Source organism: Melopsittacus undulatus, chromosome 7, assembly GCF_012275295.1.
Source record: "Melopsittacus undulatus isolate bMelUnd1 chromosome 7, bMelUnd1.mat.Z, whole genome shotgun sequence".
NCBI lineage: Eukaryota > Metazoa > Chordata > Aves > Psittaciformes > Psittaculidae > Melopsittacus > Melopsittacus undulatus.
The window spans coordinates 54,230,172-54,251,523 of record NC_047533.1 but is presented as its reverse complement, the minus strand read 5'-3'; the positions used below and the strand labels follow the sequence as shown (position 1 = coordinate 54,251,523).

Sequence of the window (21,352 nt, the reverse complement as noted above, 5' to 3'; positions counted from 1 at the left end):
TGTACTCTGGACATTGCAATATATGTGAAACACTCTTCAACCATGAGGGAACACATTTCCAGAATTACATCACATGCCCCCTACACACAGAAAAGGGGATCAGTGGGTAGTACAGGCTCTGCTGAAATGCACATGAATACTTTGTATGAAACCTGTGCTTTCCTTTTCATGTACATCTACTAGTTCAGGTTTCCTTCTTAAATTCTTTATGCCTTTAGACTGGTAAGAAATCAGTCTGTGGGAATAAGGAAGTGATTGTCCTCCTGTACTCAGCAATGGTGAGACTGCATCTCAAATACTGCGTTCATTTTTGGGCCCCTCACTGCAAGAAAGACATTGAGGTGCTGGAACATGTCCAGAGGAGAGCAACAAAGCTGGTGAAAGGTCTAGAGAACCAGTTCTGTGAGGAGCAGCTCAGCCAAGTGGGGTTGTTTAGTCTGCAGAAAAGGAGGCTGATACCTGATTGCTCTCTACAGCTACCTGAAAGGAGGATGGAGTGAGGGGAGGGTCTGTTTCTTCTCTCAGGTAACAAGTATTAAGACAAGAGGAAATTGCCTCAAGCTGCACTTGGGAAATTTAGATTAGATATTAGGAAAAACTGCTTCTCAGAATAGGGTTGTCAGGCAGTGGAACAGGCTGCCCAGGAAAGTGGAGGAGTCACCATACCTAGAAGTATTTAAAAGATGTGTAGATGCAGTGCTTAGGGACACAATTTAGTAGCGGACTTGGCAGTGTAAGGTTAATGGTTGGACTTGCTGATCTTAAAGGTCTTTTCCAATCTAAATGATTCTATTCTAAGTGTTTAAGGGGAAATACGTCATCTCAGTGACAGTCTTGAAACTTCTTTTGTCCCACAGAAATAAAGACACAATACCTCTTAGAGGCCTTCTCATTACAAAGAGCTTTTACTTTACGTAGGAAATATGGAAATTTAAAAGAAAAACAGGATTTTTTCCCCCCCAAAGCTTTGGAATAAGAGGGGGTTTTTATGAGTGTATTGCACCATTGCAACATATTTTGCTATATAACTTTTTCAGTATAAAAAGAAGAAAATCTTTTTTTTTTTTCATTTTATTTTTGTTAGGCATTTTCATTTGGTGTTTGTTCTCACTGTCTATGAGCTCTGATACCTTGTAAAACAAATCCTTACTGCTGCCCCAGACCTGCAGATTGAAAGTACCCAAACATACATATCTTTAAGTGTTTTGCAACTGAGTCACTGAAGTTGAATATAGAACACCTCAGAGGCTGTTTCTAATGCATCACACCCTGATTTACTGTGCTTTGAAACTGCAGCTTTAACCTTTACAGGGCAGAACAATTTCTTGTTTTGCAGCTTCCTAAAGAACAAGGAACAGAATAAGCTTAAGGAAAAATACAACTGTGACATTAGAAGTGGGATCTAGGAAGAATTCTGGACTCAGAACATTTGTTCTAACTACATTTAGGTCAGACTTTTCAGTTTGATTAATTGTTTTTTGGGTTGGGTTTCTTTACTAACAAAAAGACTCAAGAGGACATCTGCATTCCTTGGACATAAAAGTAGCAGGTTTGGACTATGAAGGTAGTTTTCAGCTGGTCAGTCTGGCCTCCTGATGGTGGGATTTTTCTTAAGATCTGAAATATCCCCAAAATACAACTGGTTAATATATGAAAGTTCATCAGATAACTGAAGCCCAGAACATAGATGTTTGGAGCCTGTTTTGGTAGCAGTGATGTAGGAAAGCTCTAGTTTGAGCATTAATCCTTTGGGGTTTTTAAAGATGTTAGCTAAACTTGCACCTTTCTCACAGAAGGGGATGATTCCTGGTTCATCGTTGGCATGGTGTCAGGCATTGGAAGAAACTTCCTTCTCTTGAAGGAGAGGAAAAAAAACATATTTGTGGAGCATGTCATTTTATCCATGGCTCCTTACCCAGCAGGCCAGTCTTACTTACCAGCATGCTCTTGATTTGTGTATCTCATTTTTAATCCATTTCAGTTTTCTTGGAGGCTGTTTGCAAGCAATGCTTAAGAAATAGGTTGTTCTTCATTGCAGTACTACTCAACCTCCAGCAGATCTAAGGATTAGAATTCAGGTACTTACTGAAAAGATGGCCTGATATAAGTAGCAAAATGCAGTGAGCTGGGGGCATTTTTGTCCAGTCCAAAGAAGCAGATGTTTACTTTTTCTGATCACCACCAGTAAATTTTCAAGAAGCAACACTCATCTATGTTGCTGCAAGATTTGATGCATAACCAACGTAAGAATCCACATTTAAAAAGGCAGGGTTTTCAGCCACACCAGTAGATCCAGGGCCCTGAATTATGACCACTGGAGCTTTTCCATTTTAGCAGTTTAAACTTCTGTCAGAGCAATGTTCCAACAAGCTATGCATCTACCAGCAGGGCAGGATTTCACCTAATTTCAAACTACATTAAGAATAAAATTGGCTCTGTGTTTTAAAGCAGAAATATTTTGTTTTTTTTTTTAATAATTGCAGTTCTGATAGCAAGTGTTCTTTTATTCTGTCATACATCAGAAAGATCTGGATTCTTCATGTTTTGATTTTTGTTTTGGACCTTCGTGGACTGCACCTTCATGAATTCACCTTGCTTTATATAGCACTAGCACTCACAGATTGCACTAGCATCCGTAGTAGGAAGATGGGGAAGAATGTGTAAGAACTGTGGTGGATGTGGTCTGGCTCTTACCAAAAAAGACTGTGAAAATGTCAAAGACATGGTTGGCTAATCTATTTCCCTCCTGCCTCCCCTCTCCACTGTGGCCACAAACAGCCTGGATACTTCAGAGAAGCCAAATGAGAAATGGGTCCTGTTAATGTCAATGAGACTTTGATGCCTGTATGACATTAAGCAGTTAAGCTTTCCTGAATTGAGATATCTCTTCCTGCCTTCCCAAGTCATGGGACAAAATGGTGATTCTTTACTTCCCAAGTGCATTCTTAATGATTTCTGAAGTTAATTCTTAATGATTTTTCTCTTAACTTATAAATGATGGCACATATCACATGTTGGGTAAAAAATAGTAATGCATGCTGAGGCCTAGAAAGTGAGGAGCTTATAAGGTTTGTGCTTCTTTCTATCTTCAAAATATTTGTTTGCATAAACCTTGTTTTTGTGCTGCTGAGCAGATTTATTACTGTGGGCACACAGCTGGCTGTTAGCTGGTATCAGAAAGAGAAAAACCACTGTCACCTTAATACCGACAGATTTGTCAGTACTAGAAGAAACAGATGGGTTGGAAGAGAAAAAATTAGAAGGGGAAAATTTGAGTCTTACAGTTTGTAGTTAGATCAGTTCCAAAAGAGAAAAGATCCATTGTGCATTTTGAGCATAAAGTTTTACTTTTCCTTGATGTATAAAACATAAGACGGTTTCAGTCCAGTATCAGAATGCTTACACACTAAGACAGTTTTAATTGGTCATTTCAGTTTAAATTGGCTAGAGTTATGATGTTAATTGAATTGTTTTCCCTTTGCAGGGACCTCAGGGGCCTCCAGGACAAAAGGTAGAGTATAAACAACAATACTGTGAAAGTGATTATTCCTGCTGGTGCCAAATTGCAAGCAGAAAAGGTGAATGAAATTAGCTACTGTACACTGCATTGAATCAGTTAGTTTAGGCTCTGAATTTTGTTTTCGCAGAATGCAACCATATAATGTGAGACATCAGATTTCTCATTTCCCCCATCGTAGGAAGTCCAAGCAATGCAGAATAGACTGTTTTCAATCTGTGTGCTTAACGTTAAGGTGAAAAGGTTGCTATAATTTTCTTATTTGTGTGCTGGTACGACTAGGAAACCAATGTTAAAATGTTGTGAAAGGTAGGGAGATAGAGTTTCTGATTGAATACATGTCCTTACTCAAGTAGATCAGTGCCATATGACTAAAGAATTGACCACCAGAAACAAAGAACATAGGTGTTGCTGATAAATAGGGCTTGGTTGATGGTGTTCAGGTGGTCTGCCAGTATCTTCCTGTTCCTTCAGTAACCCGAGACCTGACTTCCTGGGAATGCTGTCAGCATTATTTACACTCATTAAACCTGACTGCCTCAATTTGATGTAGTGAGTTTAGGATTTATGGAATTACAGCATTAAAACAGTCCTAGATATATTGGCAAAAACAACTCGTAAGTGCCACTTTTCCAGCATCTCGCCCACACACCATCAAGGCAAGTAATTTTCTAGTTGATTTCAAAAGGTTAATAAATTGTATGGAAGATATTTAATAAAACAGGCTTGAAATGTATAAAGAAGAAAAGAAAGAGGAAATGAATAAGTAGTATTAACATATGTGAGAAAGATTCCACCTCTGTCTTTCTTCTTCTAGGATAATGTTCTTTAAGGTGAAGATTTGTTTGCATCTGTTCAAATGGAACTTCTTGAACAAAAAAAAGAAAACCTCACTGATATGTAAAAATGTAATCCCAAAGCATATAAATTCATGGAAAGCATATAAATTCGTGGAAATTTGTCAGCTGTGTCCTGTGCAGAAGTTGCAGGCTGAAGGAGAGGACTACCCTTCATGTTTCACAATGCAGGAATGCAGCATTTTAAAGCTGTGCTGATGTCTAAGTTGCCATTTAAAATGATGCCCTCAGATTCGGGAAGGAGGGTATTTTACATGTACAGCATCAGCAAAACTCATCTGCTGATTAGCTTTTGAATATCTGATAACCTGGTGTGGTAGAATCAGCTTTATTTATACTCCCTAACATCCTATGTCTCATAAGAAAAATCAACAGCTATAAAAGACTGTTGCAGAGAGCAGGAACTATCAATATAGTAGTTTATTGAGGCTACTGGTTTAATGCCCTCCTGAGTTTTGTCTTCTAGTTTTCTGGAAAAGTCATAGAAAGATGTGGAAATGTTCACTAGGAACCCTTGTTAGTCAGGACCATGCATCCAGCAAAAAGAGGCAACACGAATGCTCAAATGGAAGCTTTGGCAGTAAGGGGAGAGCATTCTGGGTCATGGAAATGCAGTGGGATGCCATGGTGTTATTTCTTACTGATTTATAGCTCTGTTATGAGCTGGAGCCCCTTGGGCATTCAAATGTTGGAGTTTTTTCAAGACCCTCATGAGTTACTTCTTCTTTTTTCCAGGATTTCTCAACTCTATTCATTGTCAAACATGTGCATCCATTCTGGGTACATGCTTCTGGGTGTTGGTGCCCTTTGACTAATCCATTTCTAGTGAAACCTCCAACCAATATGAATAGATGAGGAAATGTCACACACTGATTTTTTTGGGATAAAATAAAAAAAAATAAAGCGAGGCATAAAGGGATTCACAGGGTGCTTTTTTGTCTTAAGGGCCCCTTGAAACTGCACACTTCACTGCTGACAGAGCCTCTGCTTTTCACAGTCCCCTGGCCTCTTTTTAGGGTGCCAGCCTTTCAAATACAGCTATCACGCTTTTGTATCCTATTAAGTTGTTTATAAATGAAAAAGAATGCTTTCAGTTTCCTTGCTGAGCAACACTATTATTATACAAAAAGAGGATAATGTTGGATAAGCACACATAGTGTTCCTGCTTTCTTCATGCCTCAGGTTTTCACTGAATATCCATAACAAGTCACACAAGTTCCTTCAGAAAAATTGTCCATCATATAGAAACTTATAGTGTGATGGCTTTGTAGAAAGATCCCTCAGACGTTACAAGTCAGTATTAATAGTTTGCTTTCCCTTTGCTCCTTGTGTTGGCTTTTAAATTTTTATTGCAATAATACTGGTGGATATCTGTAATTTGCACTGTCAGACTGAATTGTTGCAGATCTTCTCTTAAAAGCCTAAAGACAGATTGGAGCTACCAGTTATTGAGCTTGAAGCATCCCTCTTGAAGCATGAATAATTTTGTTCAGGTGGTATGTTTGCTTGTGTAGGATCAGTCTCAAAATTTATCAAAAGCATTAAATAGAATTGCATTTTAATTCTTACATTTTTTGTGAAGCATTCACAAGGTTACAAAGCTTGAACCTTGTTTCTCAGAGAGGGCATACAGTGAAACAGTCGCTAAAATGTGCGGCATGAGAACATGTATAACTGGTATAAGATCTCAAATTAAAAGAGAGCTCAGTTTGCATAAATATATTAGTTTTGGGATAATTTATTGCTGTTAAAATAAGCAAGCATTCAGCATTATTTCTAAGCACTGTATTAAGAGATGAAAGGTTTCATGACCTGTTTAATTTGCTAAATGCTGGCGTCTGTTTCCCACCAGGGTTCTGTCGGAGTGCCTGGTGTTCCAGGGAGAGATGGACAAGTGGTGAGTTCACTGACTTTGTCAGTACTGCAGTCATTTATATAGTTGATTAAAGATACTTAGGGCTTGTTTACATGAGCAATATGCAACCTTGCATCTAGACCTGTGGTTTCAAATTGGCTTAATAGAAAAGACTCTACAATCTGATTTGTGCTCCAAAGTAATTTTTTCTAGTTATACATAGACAGCAAATGTAATTAACTGAGCTGGAAGTCTGATGCCCAGATTTGATGATGACTGGTAGGTTCCTGAGAGAAATGTGTGCAACTTTAAACACTATGTTTACAAACTTAGTTTTTTCTGCAGATTTTTTTAAATTTTTTTATTTTTTTTAACTCAGTACCTAATGCAAACACGTTGATATTGTGAATTTATACAGTGCTAATATATTGTTAATACAACCAACAAATAGAGAATACAGACTGGAAACATATGTGGAGAATGATGTAAATTGAAGCTGGGGATGAAAATGCAGAGAAATAAATCAAGCAGAAATATTCTTGAATGCAACTGGGATGAAATATTAACTCAGGCATGTCAGTGTCATCTTTCAGTGCCAACACCAAGTTAACTCACAGTTCAAAACAGCCGTCCATAAGGAGGGGTCGCAGTAAAGCAGCAGGGCTGTTTCACGGCATTGCTAAGGTTTGTTGGCAAATCTGGATGGTGATGTTTAAATAATATCACTCCCTGATAGTAAACAGTATTATCCATCTGTTGTTCTCACAAGGACTATCATTCCTAGTGAACTTGAAAAGCAGTAGCAGGGAATGCCAAAAGGAAAATGTATGATATAAACACGGTTGTTTACTGTGTTGAGCAGTGATAGGTGGTAGCATATAAGGTTCACATCATACAATCTCATCTTCTGTCTCCCTCCCCAAAAGCCCTTGGAGTAAATACACTAAGATGTTTCAAATAATTTTTAATTTCTCTTTCCTAACAAAAAGGTTGTATTGTTTCTAATAACATAATATATGGTATTAGACCTGTGTTTTGACAATCACTGTAAGAAATGATGTAGTAATCATTTTTTTTTTTGCTTTAGTGATAGTGACAGTGCTAGGAATCTGTTTTTTAAATATTCAGAGTATTATGACTACTGTGGAATGACAAAACAAAAAAAATTAGAGTTAGCTATATATTGCATATAAATGATTATAAAAAAAATTATATATTAAAAAAAATACATTAAGACCGGACATTATTTTCCTTTGTGTTTTATAACCACATTCAACTGCAACAAAATGATAGAAGTAGTTGCCAACACAGATGCTGTTGCTCTATGTAATTCAAGTAATTTTTGTGACCAAAGTATGTGTGAAAAGCCAGTGAAGACACATTTTGTAGCCTAATTTCCTTTGGACCTGCAGGAAAACCAGACAGGGTGAAGCTGCAAACCATATTGAATAGAACAGAACTGATGATTCACATTTTATCCAACAGCTTTTCTTTTAATAGTGCTGTCACTCAAGCCCTAGCCAGAAATCTTCACTCAGATCGGCACAAAAAAATGCATGTTCATGAGTCAAATGTGTCAAATACACAAAAATTATCTGATTATTAAAGTGTCATTCTTGGGGATGTAGAAGTTTTTTAAGCTCTGTTAGCAAGGTTGTTGTATGTCTGTTTTTAGGACACCACATAGACTTATCTGGAGTTGTGTCTCATGGGGAAGAAAATAAAAATGCAGTTGCCTTTGATTAAGGGAAAATGCAAACATCTTTAAATGCTGTTTATCAAAGCATTCACACACACACTTGATTTTAAGCACATGCTTAATGCTCACTGCCTTTTAAACTAAGAAAATTGTGCTTTTAAAACAGGTCCTAACATCTTAAATTTGTTGTCTAATGTTTATTTGATTTAGTTCAATATTTACAGGATCTAAAACTTTTAAGACATTCTTAAATTATTACCATGTTAATAAAGATGTCAGTGTATTTTTAATGTAGCTTGACTAATTTACGTTTGACCTGTAAGAAAAAAAAATATTAATTACTAAACTAAAATCTAGATACTAGAAAAAACATACAGACTAAAATAAGATGTGTTCACTTTCTTTTGTTTACTTTCACAGTTGTTGGTTGATATTGGCTAGCAAGAACTTTCTTATGTGCAGAAAATGCGTTGCTTTCGTGTAATACTGAGCTGCTGAAGGTTGAACGTTGCTCTCTTAATAAATAGCTAACAAATTCTGCTAGCTTGGAAATAGTGGTAGAAATACAGTTAAGCTGAAGCAGTATGTATCTAAAGTTAGAAAGTACAGTGCAGCCTAGGACTCCCATGCTACCAAAAGGTCTTTTCTTCTAATTTATATGAAAAAAACAGATTCTCAGTGTGGTGTGATACAGAAGATATTGTTGAATGAGAACCAGAGCAGTAATTTTAAGATTTGGTCTGTACTAAGAGCTAGCTGCTGGCACTCCTGGCTTTACTCATACAGATTCATGCTGATCTGCAGAATAGTTGAATTTGACTTGAATATGTGATTCAAGTCATCCCCTTTTCAGAAGTTATGTAGTTAAAAGACTTTACAAAAGCCTTACTGTCTTGGTAGCCTCTTAATCAGTGAGCTCACTCTGTCAAAAAGCTGCATGTGCAGTGCACCGAGTTCCAAGTTAATGTTTTTTCTTAGTTTAAAAGCAGTGAGTGTTAAGCACATGCTTAAAATTAAGTGTGTGTGAATGCTTTCCTCATCTGGACAATGAAATATTTTTCTGCTGATGAATGTCAGCAGTGAATTAGATTTGATCTGTCCTTAAGCAGTTGAATAATAGAGTTAGGTCATCTCCATCTCACACATGTCTCTCTAATTTTATTTTTCCTCTCCCTTTACCTCTTCTTTAATTGAAATAGTGGATTATGGGAGACGATTGACAACTCTGACCAATGGGTCTGGGAATGAGATCATAAATTCTGAGTGCATTTAGAGCAATTTTCTAATCCCTTAACATATGAACCACTTCTCTTAGACAATCTTAGACAATCTTTAGATATTAGAGTAAGTGTAAATTTACACAACCCACATGTTTTTGCAGGACTGTGAACTAGCAGATTTTTCTTGTATTAAGAGCAGTAGCAAAATCATTGCCATGAAAACTTCACACTTTTTTTTCTTTTAGGCTAAATCCAATGAAACATTACAGGTAATCCTGCAAGGGCATTACAGTCTGAGTTTGTTCCTACATTTGGGAAACTATAGCCACACTCTGCTTTTCTTGTTGAGAACAGTAACTGGAAAGGAGCTGCCTAATAATACCTGCAGCTAGAGAGAGTGTTGTCCTGGAATGGATAGAAACCTTCTGAGATAGCAAGGAGAGTTCTTTTGAGTGCTCCCTCTCCTTTGCAGACTGTTGTGCAATCCGTCTGCGGCAGGTTGATTCCTAGCAAGATGCTACGGGAAATAACCTTCTCTTTCTTGATCCCTGTCAAGAGGTCCTCAGGCACTCAAACTGTATGAAAAAAGTTTATCTATATAGAGATGCGAGGTTGCGGTGCTATAGGGGTATCAGAACCCTACATTAATCATGTTGAAATGGCCACAAAGGGGTTATTGGAAAGTTAACTGTGCAAGTGTAGAACACATATCCTCATATTCCTTAAGTGATATTGATTTGTTAAGGGCTTCCAATGACAACAACACAAGGAGAAAAGGGGAGGTTCCCTAAGTAAGGATTGCATTTGGCCTGAAGGAATCCAGTTTCTGGAGTCTGTGCATCTAATTGTCTTTGCTCTAAATAGAGGCTTGTTTGGAGTGCATAAACACCTCACTCTATACTTCCATTAAATGCTTTTTCTTATGCAATACTTAATTTTTTTTGGGGGGTGGAGGTGGGGTTGTAAAAGTGTATTGAGAAGAGAATAAGTGGTGGTGATAGAAATTGTTTTAGAAGTTTGACAGTATCAATCTGATAAGCCTCAGAATTTCCCTTCTTACCATTAGACTTACTGGTAAGACTTACCCAGGAAGTCTGGGTATGCACATTTCTTATTGCTTTCTTCATGCTTCTTATTACTCTAATTTACATGTATTTCCTGATTAGTGTGTACTGTACTATATAGGGGAGACATTTTGAAAGTATTATCGTATTTCTTTAGAGAAATGAGGACTGGCATATGTGTACTAACATTTTTTCACATAAAGTATCAAGGAAGGAAACATCATTAAATATAGTTCACAAATTCTCAGACAGGTTTGCAGGCCAGCTGAATCTTGTTGAAGAGTCTTTCCACTTAATTTCATCTGGTGAGTGGTCCAGGAGAGATTTCCAGTCCTTAAACAAACAACTTTAAGTTACTTTTGAGGGGGTGAAAAGCAAATTGAAGGGAAGTAATTCAACCCTGGTTTGAAATTGAAATCATAGTTACATGTCTGAGAAACCACTTTTTTACCCTTCTGTCCTCGTTTATGTATTTTAGAGTAAAATTAGACTGGATTAAGTTTGGGGGCCTCATGTATTTCCTTTTCCTTAAAACTGATTACATTCAACTGACTGAAAAATATAGCAATACTGACAACCTTTCTTCTGAGGGTGAGGTGTATATCAAACAGCTGGTGTAGACAGAGTTATGCATCCCATCAAAACCAAACCTATTTCAGATCAGCAGCCTCCAGGCTGTTTTCCTCTTACAAACAAGAAAAGCTGGGGCCTCTGGCCACATTATTTTTAGCTGATTAATTCTGGATATGAAGGTATATGCCTTCAGGGCACAGAGCACTCTAGTAAGGACAAGCATGCTTTTAACTGCCTTGACTGCTTTGATATGGACTCTAGTGGGTGCTGCATTTTCTGACATGTTCTGAAGTAGGTCTTATGAGTTTGTATTGACAGATTTTTCTCATATTAGCAGCAAAGCCCAAGCAGTGCCCTGCACATCTGAGCACTCATCAAATTCAGATTAATTTTAATGTAAACATTAATACTGTCCCTTCCACTAGAGTATCTGAGGAAATTACAGCTATTTATTGGGTAGGGTGCTGAAGGATGTTCTTTGCCCAAATAGAAGAAATAAAGAGAGAGTACAACAACGTTAACACAGTTAGTATAGGCTCGAGAGTGCCAGGACTTAAACTGAGGTATTCTGGGGTGCTATCCAAAAGAATAGCCTTTTGGTTATTCTTTGAATTAGCTGAAACTCCTGAATTGAATGGCTGGGTTGGGTGTTGGCATTTGTTTGCCCTCGAAATTGATACTAATTGTAAGAAAAATACAAACATTTCTGAGACTACACAGGCAGGAAGGTTTTAGATCATGTTTTGCTTAGGGATTCCAATCCCTCTCTCCCTGAGTGATAATTTCTCAGGAGTTCATGACTGCAGAATGGCAAGCTATGACCTAAAATCAGGTGCATTATAGATAAAGTTACTCTTTAAATGGGGAAACTAAAAAAAAAAAAACATTCATGAGGTTGTTCTTGAAGTTCTGTGTCCAGCTGTGGGTTCCTCAGTATGAGAGAGACATGGATATACTGGAGAGAGTCCAACAAAGGACCTTGAAGATGAGTAAGTGACTGGAGCATCTCTCCTATGAGGAAAGGCTGAGATTGATGAGGGAGTTGAGGCTTGGGGGGTAATCTCATCACTGTGGACAAACACCTGAATGGAAAGTGCAAAGGTGCTGGGCCAAGTGCTTTTCAGTGGTGCCCAGTGGCAGGACTAGAGGCAGTGGGCACAAACTGAAACACAGGAGGTTCTTGCTGTTTAGTTTTTAGAAAAACTTTTTTTACTGTGAGAGTGGCTGAGTACTGGCACAGGTTGCTCAGGGTGTCTGTAAAGTCTCTTCCAGGAGCTATTTAAAAGAAGCCATCTGGACATGGTCCAGGGCATGCAGGTCTAGGTGACCTTGCTTGAGCAAAGATAACTGAACCAGATGATTTCCAGGGGTGACTTTCTACCTCAACCATTCTGTTATTCTGTGAAAAAAAAAAAAACCTCAAAAACAAACCCAAAAAAACCCAAAGCTGTCTCGATTTGAAAGGTAGATGATGTGCAGAAGACAATTGTTTCTGCAGCCTAACACCTTTGCTGTCAGTGCTAAAACAGAGAGACTGCAATATGAGTCAGGAAAGACATTACCCGTGACCTGGTGAATGTAAAAAACATATGAGGTTAAGATCTAGTTTTATAACTTCTGTCATTTTACCAAGTATTCAAGCAGTCTGATTGAAAGTATTGCATCAGATGACATTGTTGAATGTCTACTTTTCCTTTGTTTGCATCACTCCTAGAACAGTAGTGTAACAGTCTTTTAATGTTTTAAGGGGCAGTCATACCTTTTGCTCATCTCCAAACATGAGATGAAGCATGTGGGGCTGATGCATACTCATGCAGCAATTCGCACTCCAGTTTTAATATATCCTTTAATTAATAAATAAAATAACTAAATGGAAGGAAAGTAATTAGTTACACTTCTTAACAAAAATATTTAAAATTATTTTCACCAAAAATCAAAATAATGTTTTGGGATGAATATTCCTAAAACAACAGTATTTTAGTGTATACCAGGGGAAGAGCTAACAATCTATTTGCCTTCAAAAACCTGCTGGTTTTCTTCATAAATACTTTGGGAATTTCCTAACCAATGGGAGATCTGTCAAGGCTTTGCCCTTTCTGGGTTTGGCTTGGTGGGTGGTGGTGGTGGTGTTTTGAGTTTTGGGGGGCTTGGGGTTTTTTTTTGGTTGGCTGTATTTTTATGTTAGGCTTTAATGAAATTGTTAGACTATCTATATATACAGCCAGACTGCCATGCCTACAAGACACATGGTATGAAAGAGGGAGACTCCCTGTAATAAAGTTTGTTTTGCTGTGCCCTGGGAATGTTCACCAGGGGTAGAGTATAAAGTAGCTTATCTACTGTACATTTTTATTTCACCTTATTACTCCCTGATTCCTTGTGTGGACAAGAAAATAGGGTTCTAAAGGAAAAGGAATATTGTAGGTATGAAAGAAAATTATTTTAGCCCCTGTTCTTCCAGCCATTAAAAACAGAAGGATAATCACTTCAAAAGCGTAAAGCCACAAGGTCATTTGTGGTGCTGTACTTCTAGTTTTGCCTTCAGTCTTTCCCATTCCCAGAGCTAATTTCTACTGTGCTAATGCCTCTGACTGGTACTTTCAGGGTCAGAAGTAGCGTAGGCCATAGTAAAGTCACATATTTGTCAGCAATTAAACCATTGGTGTGAATAAGAATGTACTATGACTAGGTGACAGCCTGAGGTTTTAACTTTTTTCCAAAGAAAACGGGATAATTCTTTTGGTTTTATTGTCACAGTGGTAGCTCTTTGCATTCATAGCAGTGATGTGTAAACCTTGGGAGGAAAGTGCAAGCTTGGGACTTCAACTCTTTGATTAAAGAATTAAGTCCCTGAAAGTGTCAGCTGACAGCAGCTGTTTTAAAATAAAGGGGACAGAAACAAACTTGTTTGGGGTGTGGGGATGAGGAGAAATCAGTGCATATTCACTGGTCCCTTCTGCTTCATTTTGTCAACCGGCAGGTTTTTTCAAGTGCCTTTCTGGTTAGTTCTTTAGGGCACATACTCCTAATCTCCAACAGTTTCGAATCCTGACCACTCATGTATCAAATGCCTGTGCTACTCTATCAGCCTTAGAGCTAATGTAGTGGAAAGGAGCCTTGAAAAAGGGCTGACTCAAATGTTGTTTAATTCCTTCTGAGCTTAATGGTTCTTAACACTTTTTCTCCGGCTTGTAAAACACCTCACTAGAGTTTTGCTAGAACCTTGAAGCTTTTGTTTTATAGTTTGAAATTAAACTGTAATTGATGATCCTGTTACCTAATTTAGAGATAGAATGGAACCAGGTTTAATGGAGAATCGGCATTTATACAACTATGATAAAAGTATAACATGGAAGTAAGGAAAAAGTCCTTTCTTAATGGAAGGCTTTTGTGGAAGTTTGGAAGATCTATGTTGCTGCATTTGCAATGGGCCTTTATCGTAATTCCCCTTTAACTTCTGAGTAGAGAGTAGGTTTATCATGTCTACTAAGCTTGTATACTCTATGAAAATTGTCCACCGAGTTTCTGATATAAATTGCTGTTTCTAATTTGATTACTATGTTAGCTATTTTCTTTAATTTTTACGCTTTTTTTTTGTTACATTTACGTAGCAAAGGGCTTATACAAGAACTTAGTTGCAGGCTTTTTAAAATATTTTTTTTGGGGGGGGATTGTTATTTTAACATGCTTTTCCACCCTAGAAGTGCAATGCATTTGTGTACATGAAGGTTACCAAAGAAGCTAGATATTTCTTGTGAAACCAAGACGCACTTCTGCAGAAAGTTTTACATAATTAGCCATCACTTACAATCAAGTCTACCCATTGCTTTATCATTTTACCTAAAATCAATAATGTCTATGTTCTCTTCCAAAAATCTGAGAAATAGACACTAAAAAAGGGTCTTTAAGGGTATGGGTATGTTTTTTTTTCCTTGTTATTTGTTTGATTAGGGTTTTTTGTTTTTAAATTGGGGAGGGGAGATTTTTGTAAGTAATTGCTAGTTTTGGACTGATTTATGAAAATTATTTATGACTCCTTAAACTGTGGAAAAGTGTATGTTCTACCCATTATACATCACCAAAATCTGGAATATCGGTGTAATGCTGAAATTTTTTAAATCTTTTAAATCTACTTTTCAGCCAGTGGTATATGAAAAAATTGACAAGTAAGATATATTTTAAAAAGTAAAAGTTGTCTGTTCTAAACTCTTCCATTTCTGCAATGGGCCCTTCTCATTTTTCTTTATTATCTGCCTTCCGTATGAAACCAGAAGCACAAATGTCAAAGTCATTTCAGATAAGCCTTTCTTGCAGTATTTCTAAGTTGTAGAGAAGAGGAAAATGTTGGCAGTTTTGCTGGGAAGACTATGCTGTAAAGGTTAATTAGACAACTTTTCAGAATTAGAAGTCACAGTTCTGTTTTCTGTTTAGTTTGACATCTGTGTATTCACACTGTGTATTTCAGCAGAATTATTTCTTATTCTAGAGGAGTTAATTAGAGTTGATCCACCCTGTCTGGTGAAATAAGGCATTTTAGTGCCCAACTGCAGAGGACATGTTCACTGAATCTTTTTAAAATTTATCGTTACCTACCCAATATCACATAGTAGGGGAAATGCTGTTAATATACTTGATCATATCTATCTTAACCCCATCTTTTGTTTTTCGCCTTTAGGGTGAACCTGGTTTGCCTGGAATAGCAGGAGAGAAGGGAGCAGCAGGGCTTAAGGTTGGTATTGAAAATGGATTAAAAACAGAATCACATGGGACGTGAGTACATGTATAGATTACAGTCATGCTTTCCAGCTGGGGTTTATATTCTCACTGGCTTTTAATGATCTTTTCCCTCCAGTGATCACTGCTCTAAGAGGCTTTGCACATTCTGCCATAAAGAAGCAGATTCTTCTGCTGTGCTGTGCATATAGAATTCCAGTCAGTGGCACCGACGCACATGCATCCTCTGCCAAATGAATGCAATATGCCTGCAAGTGTTTGGGAATTTGGGGACCTTTTTAGGAAGGCTTTGTTTATGCTCCTTACAATGTGTTTCAGGCTTCTTTTCAAGAACTGCTGTGGTCAATTCTTTGGTGAATGTCAAGGTTAAGTCTTCAAGCTGATCCTGCTATTATGGAAGTTAGCAACAAGACTCATTAGAAGCATGCCTCGGCCTGTATTTTTCCATCAGAATGTCTCTTTGCACTTATTATTAAATATTTTTTTTCTGCTGTTTTGATATTGAAAAGTGAAATAGAACATAAAGCTTATGATAACTTTGTTTAAAAGAAGGCTTAACGTGTCTGAGAAGATGTTATATGTGGGCCTCTTGGAATGGTTAATGCTAAATTCTAATCCCATCACTTGCAAGTGTATGTCTTTGGTGCACATGTGCTCCTCAGCTGATTCTGTGGATCACGCTGCTGCTGACAGACATGCAGGGGAGGCTCTTTGCATTTACTGACTGGCTTGAAAACAGACCATTTAGGAGCATGACCTTTTCCTACTTTGTATACAGAAGAAGCCAAATTATGGCAGTTGATGCTTAATTCATATTCACAGCTGTAGCCTTTGAGTTGCCTAGCAACTGCCAGCCATCAAAAGGGGCAGAGATGAGCCAGAAATGCAGAGATGAGTTGTCAGGGTCATACTGGTGTGCAAAAGTACATTTGCCATTGAGCAAGTTATAATTTTGAAAAATAATGGCTATAATCCACCCTTTTATTACAAAGAATGTGGGGAACACTCAAAGCTTTCTGATCTGTATAAATTATGAACTAGTTCAAGGCATTGAAGGCATTTTGTCTTTTCCAAAGATCTTTCTAAGCCATTAACAGAATCATAAGACTTTCCTCTCATATTTGGCCTTTGGATTTTTCCTTTGTTCATTCCCAAAACAAGGAGAACCAAGTGTAGGAGTCATCTGGGTCCTGGCAGGCCACTTCACAAAGACATATGCTTATTTGTTAGGGTTTAATCTAGGACAAAATTGGGGGAAAAAGTCTGCATGCAAATCATTAAGCTTTTAACATTATGTTGAAGATATTTGGTCTGTTGAGTTCTATTCAATTACAGTATGTCGTTGTTTATTGATTTTCTTGTTGGATTTTGTAATCAGAGACAGTCATCAGTTGTGACAGATCGTAACTGACAATCTGTTGATCGTAATATCAACACTCAGTTTTGCTTATGGTAGTAATTTACAACTTCTTTGCCTCGATTATTTTCATCAGGGTGACCCTGGAGAAAGAGGAGAAAAGGTGAGATATGTTCCACTTCCTTTGTTGTGGTTCTGTTTTGTAGAACTGTTTGGAGAATCACCAGTGCATTGATTCTGAGTTTAAGAAGAAATAAATATAGCTACTACCTAGAACTTATGCAGCATTGTGCAGCCTTTATGAGTGTCAAGTAACACCTACTAATGAAAGTTACTGCAGTGGGATTAGTCGCAGAGAGCAGTGGTCATGTGTTAGATGCTGCACAGTTGAATAACTGAAAATAATCCTAATTATGATTAGTCTCATAAAAAGATGAGCCTGTCTAATAAATGGGAGCTCTACACATTTCTTATGACTTGCTGTTAATGCTCTGTCACCTGTGTGGAGTAAAACAATTAGGTAACAGTGTGATAGCTACGTAGACTCTGAATGACATACAGGTAACAAGTTCGGTGCATACTGAAAGTAGAGTTCTCCATTCTTGCATGCATCAGTTTAAGTAAAAGCAAGGGAAACTGCACCAAAAATCTTAGGCTGTAGACTGCCCAGAGAGGTACCAGCAGCACAAATTGAACACTAATGGTGTTGTGACTTGGAGCGAGTTAGGAAGGAGTTACTGGTCTAACATCCACAGTTATGCCAAGGGAAGACAAGGGGCTGGAACAAGCTCCACACAGCAAAGCTTGGGTTTAATTACGCTTTTCCAGGGAAAGTGACCAGTAGGAGCTGCCATGTGGAAATACACACTGAGGGTCAGGCTTCTGCAGCTGAACAAAGGCAGTTTGAGAAATGGCATAAGCCTTATTTTGCTTAGGAACCTGTACACAGATTCATCTTCTGCAAGTACAATGAGACATGTTTTTAAAAAGTAAGTTGCTTGTATGCAAATGCAGTTTGCTCTTGGGAAATGGAAGTTTTTAAGTTCAGGACTTTGAGCAACCTGGTCTAGTGGAAGGTATCATTGCCTGTGTCAGTGGGGCTGGAATGAGATGATCTCTAAAGTCCCTTCCAACCCAAACCATTCTGTAATTCTATGAAATCGGGAACACCTCCCTTATGAAGAGGGACTGAGAGAGTTGTGATTGTTCAGCCTGAAGAAGAGAAGACTCTGGGGAGATCATACAGCAGCCTTCCAGTAACTGAAGGGAACATACAGGAAATCTGTAGAGGGACCTTTTGAACAGGCTTGTAGTGACAGGAAAAGGGGAGATAGCTTTAAGACAAAAGAGAGTAGATTTATATTAGAAATTAGGAAGGAATTCTTCTCTGATTCTGGTAAGACACTAGAACAGGCTGCCCAAGGAAGTTATGGGTTTTCCATCCCTGGCAGTGTTCAGCTGGGCTGGTGAAAGGTGTCCCTGCCTATGGCAGGGGGGTTGGGACTAGATGATCTTTAAGGTCCTTTCCAATCCAAACTATTCTGTGATTTTACAGCTTCAGACTCGGAGAGTATATGCCATAAATTACTTGAGAGTCCTAATGAACAGTATTGGAATCATGGAACTGTCACCTGAATTTGATTAGATGCATTTAAGTGAATGTCTCTCTTGAAAAAAACAAATGTACTGGTAATTTGAAATGCTGAAGCACCATGAAATCATTCCTTCAGTGCTAAACCACAGTGAACTGGGGAAGTCTGTAGACTATACTGACAATATATGTAGTTATTTGATAGTTTGTGGGTTTTTTTGAGGACCTGTGAAAGGGATTACAGCTGTAGTGAAGACTGTGTAAGACACAGCAGCTATATAAACCATGCTTCCTGACCAAGCCATAGAGAGATTGATTACCTGATTAACAAAATTAGGTTGCTAATCATATTGGAATGCTGAGCCTCCTTTGTATGCTGTGTGCTTACATGAAATCACTAAAATATAGTATATATTGTAATTACAGGGTGATGCTGGAGAAAATGGACAGAAGGGTGACACAGGAGAAAAGGTATGCTACTTAGTAGTAGAGAAGAAAATGTGGTTTTTTGGCATGCTTACAGAACAAGCAGCTAATGAAAGCAATAATTTGATCAAAAGAAAAACACATTTTAAAGGGTTTTTAAAACGACTCTGAGTGATGTAACTGCTCATTTTTATGCAGAGCAGGAAAAATGTCACTGTTCTGTCCAATTAAGCATAAAATTCTTGACTTTACACAGCAGCAGGTAACTTCCCTCCAAATTGCGAGCTGGACAGTTCAGAGTTGAAGATAAAAACGTCTTTCTAAATCTTTTTGCCAGACAACATCAGCAATAACCTCACCTTGTTAGTTCATTGTTGCAAAGTATCGATATGCTGTAGAAGTCACTGAAGACATTGTCCAATTTATTTTACTTGATTTTATGTGTGACTTATGCTGTTTCATTGAAAGAAAAAAAAAAAGAACCTGAGTTTTCATATGTGCTTTTTTTAACACAAGTGATAGTCTTTAGCACAGCAAAGCCTGTGTTGCACAGAAAGAAGGGTGAGTCATAATGATCTCTTCCAACCATCACTTTGGAAGTCATATGCTTTTAAAAGCATCCAGTTTAGTGACTACACTTGGGTGGAAGAATAAAGATTTCTTCTTGTACCCCTGTGTATGCAATTGCTTAACCAACTCACATCAGTTCAGTGCAAAGAGAAATTTATGATGGATTTATCAAGCTGACAAAGAATGCATGCAAATCTCTCAGGTTCAATTGTTTGGGTACAGTAAAGCTATGCTTTCAAGAATGTAAGGATTTTATGGTGCATATTCTAAAATCAGCAATTCAAAATAGACATTAGATTTGAGAATAGTCAAGTTATTTCATTCTCAAAGTTCATTTAAATAATAATTTATTGGCAGTCATGCTTACTAGCCCAGGTGAAAGTCTTAAGAACCTTGTAAGTTACCTACACAAATTATGCTGGTAACATCATCTTGATCCACTTTTGTATCTTTCAGGAATGTAATCTTTTAGCAAGTGTGAGATTGTTGTTCAGAGAGATAGTCTTGCAACAAGTAAATGTGAAGTTTATAATCTCTCTTGGAAGCCTACTGTAGCTTCACTTTTTCCTTTTCTACTTTATCAACTGTGAGACCAAGCTAGCATCCACTAGGATGCTAATACTGTGCTTTAGTCTGCAGTGCACACATATCCTTGCTTGGGATCTTGTTTAAGGAAAGAAAAAATTCTCTCCTTTCAGTGGGAAATCTTTTCTCCCATGTATAATGTTTTAAATATTTCTTTGTGAGCTTTCAACAGTTTGGCAATGAATTTGTGAAAAGTATAGGTCATTAGGAGACTTCTTACATTGCTGTTTCTAAAGAAATTTCAATAAACTTGTTGAACTTCATAATGCAGAAGTCTCCTGTCTCTTCCAGGTTTCATATAAGTATCCGAGGAGACATGGGAAACAGTACTGGTTGTGTGGAGTGCATTGACTTAACTGCAAAAGGCTAGAATCCAGTACATGAATTTTTACAAGAGACATCAGAACTATGACTTAGTTAACCTTCATTATTTCTCCTCCATTTTCCTGATCGCAAGAAAATTTGCCACCCAGAAACAAAGGCCCAGATCTTATAGGAGAGTTACAGCTTAGAGCTGCTGATAGTTCTGCAAACAGCATTTGTGAGCTTAGGAGGGTGTCTTTTGACAGATAATTTAAGCGAGAGCATTAAACTTGGTGTCATTACATTTGTACTAGTTAACAAGGAGCATATTATTTCCTGCGTAGGGGAAAGATTTTGCCGTAGGATCATTATGTACAATTCCAGCATGAATTTGCCCAGCAATCACTAGTCATGTAAGTGTTAAAGGAAAGCAGAATGACTATTGCAGGCGTACTTGACATATTCACAAAGTAGCCTTGATTTTTTTCTATATATTTTTTTAATTTGTATTTTTTACTGTATTGTGTCTGTACTTTCTCCATTGATGTCACAATCATCTTGAGGAGGCAGTTAAACTTATCTTGAGTATAAACCCTACTATAACAAGGGGCTTAAAGTAGCTCAATAGCATTCCTTCTGTGTTTTCCACTGGGTGCTTTCTATTGGGCAGGAACGTAACATAAAAGTCTGTTTTATTAAAAGCAGCAGACAAAATTGAGTTCCAGCAAATTTCACAGACAGCTTTATTGATGCATTATGCTTATACGTACCTTCAGTTATATTTTTTCCCTGCTACAAAACCTGTGTCTTTATTTGGGTAGCTCTAAAATGTTTGGGGCATGTGTTACGTTATGGAATTTCACTACCAGATGTAGTTTTTTTCCAGCTGAATACTTGTGGGGAGAAATGTAAGACTTATTAAGGCTTAGTTTTTAAAGACTGTTTTTAAGAGAGCTGCTGCATGTATTCAGAGATGAGATAAGGCTAGTATCTGTTCAGTT

The 21,352-nt window shown here is 37.6% G+C and overlaps 1 protein-coding gene across 1 annotated transcript in view; it reads left to right on the top strand.

The window, feature by feature from the left end:
- COL25A1 (collagen type XXV alpha 1 chain) overlaps positions 1–21,352 on the top strand; it is a 303,851-nt gene that overhangs the window by 224,843 nt on the left and 57,656 nt on the right. The window contains exons 11-15 of the mRNA XM_034064996.1: positions 3,485–3,511; positions 6,227–6,271; positions 15,461–15,514; positions 17,013–17,039; positions 18,894–18,938. Coding sequence (XP_033920887.1) covers positions 3,485–3,511; positions 6,227–6,271; positions 15,461–15,514; positions 17,013–17,039; positions 18,894–18,938 — 198 coding nt within the window. The remainder of the gene's footprint in view (positions 1–3,484; positions 3,512–6,226; positions 6,272–15,460; positions 15,515–17,012; positions 17,040–18,893; positions 18,939–21,352) is intronic.